Source organism: Hibiscus syriacus, unplaced genomic scaffold (genome assembly GCF_006381635.1).
Source record: "Hibiscus syriacus cultivar Baekdansim isolate YM2019G1 unplaced genomic scaffold, ASM638163v2 tig00110321_pilon, whole genome shotgun sequence".
Lineage (NCBI taxonomy): Eukaryota > Viridiplantae > Streptophyta > Magnoliopsida > Malvales > Malvaceae > Hibiscus > Hibiscus syriacus.
Genome location: NW_024062680.1, coordinates 1,078,838 through 1,090,713, shown reverse-complemented (window position 1 = coordinate 1,090,713; position 11,876 = coordinate 1,078,838). Strand labels below are relative to the sequence as shown.

Below are 11,876 nucleotides of genomic sequence, written 5' to 3'. Positions count from 1 at the left end.
GGGTTAAATGGTATGAGCCACGGGTCTTAGAATTCAATATCTTTTATGATTACGGGTTTTTTAAACTGTTCCATTTAAGCCCGTACCGTCAAAACTCGCGGGCTAAACGGGCGGGTAGCCCGTATATCCAGCTCTAATGCCGTTGTTCACTCCTCGCCATTTGTCTTCACCAACGACCTTCTTCAACCCCAAAACTTTATTTTTTTACATACAAATTATTGACATATTTTGTAAAATAATACCTTAGAATAAATAATGATTTTAACCAGTTAAATAGTAATTTTGTTTTGAAACTGTATTAAATCATCTCAAGACGGAGTTAATGAGAAAGACAAATAATTTAATTTATATCAAAAAAGTTGAATATATGAATTCACAATCTGTATTTAAATAAGTAACGTGAATTTGAATAATGTATCATAAAGATGTTTATTTGATTCAATATGAACCAAGCTTGTCGGGTTGAGTATGTAGAACAAATAAGCTGCTAGATCTAATTTTTTTATGATTGGGTATTACCGTCTACATAGGTCGATTACGAAACCCTTCAATTTTCTCCATTTATAAACTTTTAAGATTTAAATTTCTAATTTTGTTTAAATAAATTAATATTTTATCTCATTAAACTAATTAATTGTTAGTTTCTCGATCTAGTTTTACGTGTAACACATAATTATAGTGATAACAGTAACAAGAAAGGTGGCTAAGATGGCTGGGAGGCGAAGCGTCAGGAGGCATTTTGTTTCGTTTGGAGGTGAGGGGCAGCGAAAAAATGGCTGGGAGTCGGCAAGGTCTATCGTCGGCGCATCGGGTTTGCTGTTTTCGTCAACAATGTAAGCAAAAGGGTCCATCATTCTACGCTGAGGAATCTTTTCAACGTCTATGGAGAAGTTTTGGATGTGTTAAAAGGGTACTAAGAGTGTTCGAATTAGCTTCGGGGCTTAGTCCGAATATGCGTAAAGCGCGAATATTTGGCGTGAATATGGATGATTGCTGCATAGAGAGGTAGGCAGAAATTATTAACTGTAAGTGGGGATCTCTTCCTACTTCTTATTTGGGTCTTCCTCTGGGCCACGCTAGAAATTCGATCGAGATTTGGAAACCGGTGTTGGATAAATTTTATGCTAGGTTGGAAAGTTGGAAAGATAAACTTCTCTCTTTCGGTGGTCGGATTACCTTGATAAACTTCTCTCTAACGAAACTCAATAGGCAGAAAGAAAAAAACGTCACCTTTACATGATTAAAAATTGGAAAAAAATGTTTAAAAGGATCTTACCATTCGACCTCGTTTTGCCGAGATAAAGAACCCATGGGAAATGTTTATTTTCTTCGGGAGAATGAAAGAAGAGGAGAAAGCCAAATTGAATTTTTGTATACTTACACTGAAATTAGCGAGTTTAAAGGGTTTATAGAGTGGCAAAATAGTATAAAAATTAAATATATTGTTTGTTAATGGAAATCATGTAGTAAGGGTACGACGTTCATGAAAATCTCATATGCATTAATTTTCTGCTGCCTGAGCTCTTCGTTGTTTTGCTGTTTTGGTGTTGCAGATGGTTAGCGATGAGTTGTGTTTCTGGTCTGCTGTGTTGATTAGTTGGTTGGCAGCGCTGGACTTTAGCTGAAGAAGGGCATTATTTGCTTGTTCTGCCATTCCTGTGGGCTTGGTGCTGTTTCGGAGAATTGTCCTAGGCGACTCGTGTGGATTGCTCATGTTGTTTCCGGTGTGGTTTTTGCTGTTTAAATTGTGCCATTAGTCGGTTTTATGGGGGTTGTATCGTTAGTTTATCTTGTGGTTTTGTGGTTCATGCTATTTATACTGAGATGTAACGTTCGATTACCATTGTTAGTGTATTGTCATCGTTTCGGTGTATTATTTTTCCTCCAATTAGGTGTAGGGATAGTTTTTAACGAAACTGAGGTGTAGGGATAGTTTTTAGTGTTTTGTTTTGTATGATTTTCCTTATCTATACAAAACATCCGTTTAAAAAATATATATAGTGATAATTTTAACTATTTTCCATTGCAGTTGACGGTAGAAGCTAATTTTTCACCAGAAAAATGAGAAGGTTGAGGATAAAGTCAATATATAAAACAATGGATTAAGAATCTTATGAAAGAATAAGAAAATAAACAAAGGGATAAAAATTAAATTAATTTGGATATAACATATTTCAAATCCCTCACACATGTCTATCATTATCATCTAACTATTTTATTCAATAAAAATTAAACACAGCAAATATTTGACATGATACGATTATATAATAATATAATTTCAATATATATTAATGATGTAAATATATAAATATTTTTAAATTTATACGATAATATGTTAAATATTTTTTAAGTTTAATTGATAAATAGGGGTAATAAATTTTTTATCCCATAAATTTTAACTTGATTTGGTTTATTTAGAATTGAAATATTGATATAATTTTTTTTATTAATATAGAGTGTTTACAAGTAGTAATATTTATTATAAAAACTCTCAATTATTTAACAATGAATATTCAAATATCTTAAAGTTGTTAGTGTTAAAACCTTTAAAATAACAATTATTTTTTTAACTACTAAAGTAACTTTGTTCTTGTAAATCATAAATATATTAAAGGATGGGATATTTATTAAGATTTTAAAAGCGATTTAAAATCATATTATAATTTTGACTATAACAAATCAATATTTAACCGAAAAGATAAAAAATGCATATGGCCTCACGCCGTCACTCGTTACCATCCATACTAATAAATCTGGACCCGAAGCAGCTCAAGCCCTTCCCCAACTCCTTTATAAACGAAGCTTCTTCCTCTTTTCTTAGCTCACAAGTACCTCTCTTTCCCTACTAAGCCAAAAGCCTGAAAAGAAAACTCTTTGCAAACCCTTAAAACTCACCCATTTGGAGCAATGGCAAAAGGCAGCAACAAGCTAACGAAGCTCTTGTCAGTTTTAAAGAACCTTAACTCATTCAACAACAAGCAAAGCCGCTCCCCGGCGCCGAAAGCCGCGGTGGCAGCTTCCAGCATCATCTACAACAACGAAGAATCATCCGCCAATCTCCACCCTGTCTATGTAGGGAAATCCCGGAGACGGTACCTCATTAGCTCCAACATTATCGACAACCTTCTGTTCCGCGAACTCATGGAACGTTCGTCGGGCGAGAACGACAGCGCCGTCATCAACGTTTCGTGCGAGGTCGTCTTGTTCGAACACTTGCTTTGGATGCTCGAAAATGCTGACCCTCAACCGGAGTCTTTGGAAGAGCTCGTCGAGTTTTACGCTTGTTGATTGTTTCGTCTTGATCGTAAGTTGTACATTAATCATATAGTAATGATACGGTTATAGCGCGATGTTAGAAAGAAACGTCAGATAGTTTCAACGGTGAGGATTTAGCCGAGTTCTCACCGACATCCGCCTTATCTGCAGCCGGGTGGTGGTGGCCGGTGGGTTCACATTTGTGCATCATTGTCATTTAATATCTGAAAAAGCTGATTAGTCATGGAATTGAATTATAATATTCACTATTTATATATTAAAAATGTATGGTTCAAATTACCAATGATTAGTTTGTTAGAGATGCTCTTTTTTCTTTATTATTTTATTTTACCAATCCAAATATAGATATATAAAACTTTTAGAATATATGATAAAATACATAAATGATTCCCCGATTACAGGGTGCTGCTCTGTTAAGTCCATTAATTATTAAAAGTTACAAAATGATCTTTCGATTATAGGCCATTGATTTGTTGAATCTCTCGACTATTAAAAGTTATAAAATGGTTACCCGACTATTCATATGTTTCAAAAGAATACTCTATATTCGAAGGAACATTTTGTAACTTTTAATAATCGAGACTTAACAAAACAACGCATTATAATTAGGAAATCATTTGTGTATTTTATCCCAATATATAATATTTTAATCATCGAATGACTCAACAAAACAACGTTTTATAGTTGAAGAATCAATTTTGTAACTTTTAATAATCAGAACTTAACAAAATAATATCTTATAATCAAGGGACTACTTGCGCACTTTATCCTAGAATATAATATTTTTTTAAAGATAGAATATTTTTTTGAATAATTTATACTTTAAGGGAGGGAAAGAAAAATTTTATTCCTAATGAATATTAAATTCATAACTTAAAGAAGATAATAAATGTCAACTGAAAATATTTTTATCATTTATTTTATAAATTATTGACCACATAACGTAATATTTAAATAAACTATACCGTATAAAAGTGTATATATATATTTGAGAGCGGTGGGGTGAAGATTTTGGCAAGTGGAAGACACGAAAATTTTGTTCCCTAACGCGCATTAGCATCTCCGACGCGTTTGCCAAGTTGTCATGACCAGTTGATGGATGAAATCATAAAAATAAAATGTTTAAATCGTTTTTTTATTAAAAAAAATTGATGTTAATGTTTTCTATATCTGTGTTTAAGTTTGAATTTAAATTAATACCTCAATAACTCAAATAATTTTATTATTAATTATTTCTCAAAACTAAAACTCGAATAGTTTACAAAGAAATATTTAATCTCTAACGATTTATTTAGACCAATCTTTCATTATCAGTGATTTTTAATTTTATGATAATCACAATATTAATACTTTATTAAAAAAGGTATGTTTATTGGAAATTCATTCGATAGGATGATTAAAATAAAAGAATAAAATATTAATGTAATAAAATTTATTCGTATTTATTTTTTATTTGAATGTGTTTTTAATATTTTTCCTTATATGATCTCTGTATGATCTTAGGTGACTAGTTTCCTGTATCAATTATTGTAGGAGAATATGTTAATGATATATTAATTTGTGATTATGATGATAAACATTTAGTGTAATTTTAAATTTCTTTTAACAAAATTAATTGTTTTATTCTAAAAAAAGTAAAAGAATAGGAGAAATTGGCGGTGGGATTATTAACAAATTGTCAATGTTTTAATGTTTCATAAGGACCGTTTTAGAATATAAAATCGATTAAAAAATCAAAATGCGAATGTATAGACTTTTAGTAGTTATCCACAAAAAATTGGAAAACAATTAAAATCAGATGAATGTTTAGAGTCAATTGTAATCCTTTTCGCTAACAAAGTTCATGACACCTAATTAAAGTGGTGATTGTTTGTCTGATATTTACATTGTCAACTTTCCAAATTTTAGGAAAGATGTATTATTTAAAATTTTAAGATTATTTTTCACATTATCATTTTTATATAAAAAATCATTTATCATTTTCATGAAAATTAAAAATTATATTAACGTTCAACTAAAATTTATGTAAACATGTATAATTTACAACCACTTAAATATCCTATTAATCGTTGAGAAGTAATGATACTTTTATAAAATAAATCGTTAATATTACAAAAAAAATTAATAAAAACAAAATAGAATTAGATATTCCATGGATAAATCATTATCTTATAAGTATAATTGTCATGATTTGTATAATCTTAAAAATGAATGTTGTCTTTTGAAAATCGAGATTATAAAAAAATTATATATAGACACAAAATCTGAAGTCAAAATTAACTGTGAGAAGTAGTAAAATACCTCACTATTTATAATGTAAGATAAGGAGCTAAAAATTATAGAAAAACATCTCATCGATTTTGATTGATATAAAATATTAATATTATATTATTTTTCAAGTTTGAACTTTTTTTAAAATGGTCTAGAATGTTTATAATGTATTTTTTGTTTTGAATTTTTCTCAATAATTAACAATGTATTATTTTGTAATAAACATAATTGTTTAAATCTAAGACTTTTAAAAAGATAACACTCTCTTTGATCACTAATAATTTCTTTTTAAATTATTTCCGTCTATTAACTTTTTACTAAATAAGTTACATGATTTGATTTATAAAGCATATATTACATGTACTATCCAATTTTAATTATTTTTAAAGAATATATATTTAATACAATTTTGAACATAAATTTGATGGTGTAAATAACTTCAAAAGGAGCTAAATATATCAATATTTAAAGTTTATTTAATTATATAAGTGAACTTAAAATTATTTGCTTTTTATTCATCAATTTCACATTGACTTGGATACGTAAATATATGTCGAGTAAAATACCTGCATACGATATGTTTTTTCTTTCGTCAAGATATTAACCCTGGGAGGTGTAGCACTTGCAAAAAGAAAGGAAACAAAATTAAAATAAGAGAGAATGACGAAAATGCCATTGGAAGAAGAGGAAAAAGACAAAGCCCGGTAGCCAAGTTCCATAGAGAGGAGGTCCGGTGTTTGCGGCTTTTTAGGGAAAAAGATGTGCCAAACGCTCCCCCTCGGTGTGCGTAACAAATGTTGCAAGTGTAGGGTATACACTTTTCGAACTATGCCACTCCATCTGTCAAGTCAGCTGTAGGCTACATGGCATCCGTATCAGAAAAATCGAGAAAAGGCCACCCACGTGGATGTCGGATTTTGGGGTTTCTTTGGATTTTGAATGCTCCATTAATCCCCATGTTACTCGGGGAATTTTTGTCCCCTGTTTATTTATTTTTAGATGAAAAGGGTACGTGAGCCATCGTAATTTTTTAAATAATAATAATAATAATAATGTTAACTCATATTTTTTTACACATAATGTGTGAGCCTTAAATTTTAAAAAAAATAAATATAATATAGTTACTTGACCAATGATTTTTATCATTGACTGTTACGGTGCTGACGTGATATTTCATTATATTAACGTAACAGTCCATAGTGATTGGTGATATGGTTGATGATATGATAAATTGATAAAATTGGATTTTCTTTGTCGAGTTCGGGAGTCAAATTGAATTTTTTTAGTTAAAAGAATTATTTGATTTTCTTAAAAAAAATTATTTAAATTTTTAAATTTTAAATTTAACTATATAAATATAGAAAAAATTAAAATATAAAAATATATATATATATATATATATATATATATATATATATATATATATATATATATATATATATATATATATATATATATATTGATCGTAGTAATTGAAAATGTTATTGTTAAATGATTCATTTAATTTAGAGATGAATTCTAATATGAATTTTATTTTATTTAGTAATATAATTATATTATTATATTTATACATGTCAATTTTAATATACGTTTTATTTTATTTTTATTTTATAGGGACGAATTTGTTATTCCTTGAAAAATAATAAAAAAGGATAATAAAAAAATCTCAAACACGTGGAGTTCATATCCACATTAACTTCATAGAGTTGTATCTAACAGTAATTGGCCACGTAAATATTTAAAATAAAGTAGATAAGGATAATAAAATTTGCAGCCGGCTTTCAGTTAATTTTTTTTATAAGACTTCACAATTCTTATTTAATTAAATTTTAAACAAAATTAGTGAAATCAAATTCGAAATATATTTAGAGTTTAAGATAATTAGTGGTAAATATATAAAATAAAATTTATACATGATAGACGAGTTCATATTTATATAAATAAAAGTCAGGTTGAATTTGAGATAAAAAATAATATATTTTTAATTTGTCATCAATTTAATTTTTGTTTTTGATATTTATTTATTTTTAACATTTTTGTATTCTAAGTTTAAAATATTTTTATTTTTTCTAAAAAAATCAAATAAGCCATTAATTCAAAAAAAATCAACCTGACCCTCAAACTCTACAAAAAAAAAAACCCCATTTAACACATCTGCCACATCAACAGCCACCATAGATCACCACGTCAATATTGTAACAGTCAACGGTGAAAATCGTTGGTCAAAGGGTCACATTGGTTGTTTTCTAAGTTTGAAGGTCACATTGAGTGTGAAATAAATATGAGGGCCTCACATACCCTTTTGCCTTATTTTTAACTTCATTTCAACTTCAATTTTTTTGGTAAAGTAGATAAATGGTCTCCTGACTATAAGATAGTGTTCTATTGAGTCTCTCGACTATTGAAAGTTACAAAATGATCATACGACTATAGGGCATTGCTCTGTTGAGTCCCTCGACTATTAAAAGTTACAAAATGGTCACTCGAATATTCATATGTTCCAAACTCATCTTTTTCGTTAAAAAATTAACGGACATCTGAGCTAGAAATTAATATGCTAAGAGGGATATGATAAAATCTCATCCAAAAACAGTTTGAATTGTATAGTCGTTTGTGAATTTGGGATCAAATTTTATCATATCTCAATCAGCATGTTAACGTCCAACTTAGATGACAATCAATTTTTTAATGAAAAATGGCGCGTTTAAAACATATGAATAGTCGAGCAACCATTTTATAACTTTTAATAGTCATGGGACTTAACAAAGCAACGTCCCATAGTTGGAGGATCATTTTGCAACTTTCAATAATCGAGGGACTCAATAAAGCTATGTCTTGTAGTAGGGGACCATTTGTGTACTCTACCCTTTTTCACCTTATTTCTATCTAATCCTCCTCACACGCATGCATTACTAAACTCAATGTCCAAAGATTAAAGGTTGTTTTATAGACTTTTAATGGGGGTTTTTTTTGTCACAATTAACTCCAAGCCTGGCCTGGCAAGTGGCAAGCTTGTCCATGATATTGGTCTGTTGGTATTGAAATAAAGTAGTACATAGAAGATATTCAAAGATATCAAAGAGTGATTTCAAGACCCATCTTCTTCTCTTATGGGATTTAAGACAAAAACAATACCCCGTGGGGAGAGAAAAGAAAGGTACCTATGAAAAGATTTAGAATTCCATGAGGGCCTAAAACCACCAATAATTATTCACTCTAATTCCATCACAATGTCATCTTAACAACTGAAATTTCAATAGTTTTTTAATCAATGATTTGATTTATTAATTGACTATTCTATATCAAATTTTATAAAGGTATATTACAAAAACAATTAATCCTTCCAACCTAATCTACTCTATTTATAAGAGTCAAAATTTAGGATGCTTTATAAGTGAAAATACCCCATGAGTTGGAAACAATATATATTTGCATGAATCAGGCAAATTCCCCAGTCTTTGTATTTTTGCATGATATGAGTAATAAAATACTATGTTCAAAGGAAATCTTATTTGTTTGATCTTCTTTTTATGAAAAAGAAAATGGGAATATTCCATCATTTTCATGGGTGTCTAAGGAAATAAATTCAATTTGTTTGGGGAGTACTAAAGTTTTGTATTCCAATCAGAGGTCATTTCCAAGAAACATTGTATTTTTGGTCCAAACAAAAAAGTATATTTATGTCCGATTAAAATCCAAATGTTCAAGAACATGGCATGTGGTGTTCTAAAAGTATGAAAACCCTCGCGTTCCCACCATACAATACCATAGGTTCTATGTTTGTTTTGACGAGTTTTTTCTTTAATAACATGTGATTATATTGTATTATTTATTTAGAATATTTCTTAGATTTTGATAATATATATTTTGTAAATGTATTTATTGGAACTTGATCAATAAGAAGAATAATATTCTATTTTATTATTAAGTTCATTTGATAAGTTTCATAATTAACTTTTAATTGTTGGATTTTGAATCAAATACATCCAAGGGATGGAAATAAATAAGAGAGACTGATCGTTACGGAGAGACCATCTTAAAATTGAAATCTCTGTAAGCAAATTTCAGAATGCTTTTCATTTTCGTGGGGTTGGTAGATATTGTTTGATTTTTCTGACAACTTGTTTGAACATTGTTGTTTTTACTTTAGTTTTCAGACAATACAGGGATCGAACAGAACTAGAGTTACTGTTCAGGATTCCATCCTATCCTATCCTATCCTATCCGAATGTTATCCAGATTCTATAGCCTATAAAAATGGTGTAAACACATATTTTTACCTTTAAGCAGACTAAATTTTGAACACATGGTTTGAACCGAAGAAATAATGAAGAGGAAGTCATCAAATGGCTTTATAATCAAAGTTGCGTGATCAAATGCCAATGCTCCGCCAGTCTTGGGTTTTATAAGTTGTAAAAAACCGGGAGATGGCCTTATATATTACATATAAAAATACAAAAAGCAGGTGGAATTTGTAAAAACAAAGATCAAATTTCATGGCAGCCCAAGAGGAAGTGAAGTTGTTAGGGTTCTGGGTAAGCCCATTCGTTCTTAGGGTGGAATGGGCACTCAAAATCAAGGGTGTTAAGTACGAATACATAGAAGAAATCTTCAACGTGACCAGCTTGCTCCTGGAATTGAACCCTCTTTATAAGAAAGTCCCGGTGCTTGTTCACCACGGGAAAGCCATTGCCGAATCCTTTGTTATTCTCGAATATATCGATGAAACCTGGAAACATAACCCTTTGCTCCCTCAAGATCCTCACCAGAGAGAAATGGCTAGATTCTGGGCTAAATTTGCTGAACAACAGGTAGGTAATGAACCAAATTGGATATTTATATGATTTTCTTTTCTTGTTTTTATGGATTGTGATGTGTTTTTATAGGTTTTTGAAGGTGTATGGAATGCTTTATGTTCCCAGGAGAAGCAAAGCAAAGGGCTCTGCAAGGAACCATAGAATCCATGGAGAAAATAGAGGGGCAAGTTGAAGGGAAAGAGCAGTTACTTGGAGGGGAATACATTGGGTATTTGGATATTGTATTGGGTTGGATTTGTTACTATCTTGAGGTGTGGAAGTTGGATCCATGAAGATTATGGATCCGGTTAAATTCCCGGCCACCGCTGCCTGGATGAAGAGGGTGATGCGGCATCCGGTGATCAAAGATGGGTGGCCACCGAGGGAGAAGATGGTTGTTTATTTCCACCAGCGCAGTGAGGCTTTGGGTTCTTCTCTTGGGTGGCTCAGGGTTTGATTGGTCATCGTGTCAGTGTTATTTGTTTAATTGTTTTACGAGTATTTGTACAAATAAATAACGGTGGTTATAAGTATAATGTAACATAAAAGTCATTTGATTGCCGATTAAGTAACGGAAAGGTCATCATGATGTTAATAATCAATGATAAACTAAAATAACTAGGGGTTTTTATTTTTCGGTTTTAATCGAATTAACTGATCAAGTTGAATTAGTTCGGTTAATTAGGTCGGCCACCGAATTAGTTCGGTTAATAAATTTTTTAGAATTCGATTAACGGTTAACTCGGTTCGAAATCGGGAAATTAACCGAATTAATCGAAATTAAATATTAAATATATTATATATAACATATGAGCTCGACCCAAACTATTTAAAACCGAATTAATAATTTAAGATCAATAACTTTTAAACCTAAATCAATATTAATTAATTAAAAAATCCATATAAACTTTTTATTTTATAATTATATATTATTTAAATTAATTGTAACTATTTTTTTTGAATTAAAAAATATTCAATTTTTATATAAATTAGAAATTTTTTAAAAATTTCTAATTTGAAAATTAACCGAATTATTAGGTTCGGTTAATATTTTCAAAAAAAAGTTCGGTTCGGTTAACAGTTAAAGAAAAAAAAATTGGTTAATTCGGTTAATGATAATTTGGTTCGGTCGGCCACCATTTTAACCGAATGAACACCCCTAAAAATAACTTTAAAAATAATAATAATAAAACTAAACTATTTTATAATTTTAATAATCAAAATGTAAGATTGAGAATTTATAAGCGAAAAATAATTAAAATTTTATTAATATAAAACAACACACATAACATGTCGGATATAACATTATTTTGATCTTGCCTATATTAATAGATGAGAAGAAGAATAATTTATTATAAATATAGAGATCGTGAATGATACAAATACATGATATTATATGCATCCTAAAATTTTATATTTATACTAAAATCTGAAATATTCCGAATCACTCTTTTAATATCCTTTAAAACCCATCTATGTAGTATTAACCCCAAAAATTGCAAAGATTATAAAAAGATTACATATTTCTAAAAT

The 11,876-nt window shown here is 29.7% G+C and overlaps 1 protein-coding gene and 1 pseudogene across 1 annotated transcript; both read left to right on the top strand.

Moving 5' to 3' along the window:
- The first annotated feature begins 2,852 nt into the window (after positions 1-2,852).
- Positions 2,853-3,357, top strand: LOC120117654 (auxin-responsive protein SAUR76-like). The gene has a single exon (XM_039137895.1). It carries the CDS (start codon positions 2,908-2,910, stop codon positions 3,286-3,288), a length of 381 nt encoding a protein of 126 aa, XP_038993826.1. The 5' UTR covers positions 2,853-2,907; the 3' UTR covers positions 3,289-3,357.
- Positions 3,358-10,008: 6,651 nt separating this feature from the next.
- Positions 10,009-10,841, top strand: LOC120117653 (annotated as a pseudogene).
- Positions 10,842-11,876: the final 1,035 nt, after the last annotated feature.

What these genes read in the sequence shown, in the direction of transcription:
- LOC120117654 (XM_039137895.1), top strand. Translation starts at nt 2,908, where the DNA reads ATGGCAAAAGGCAGCAACAAGCTAACGAAGCTCTTGTCAGTTTTAAAG.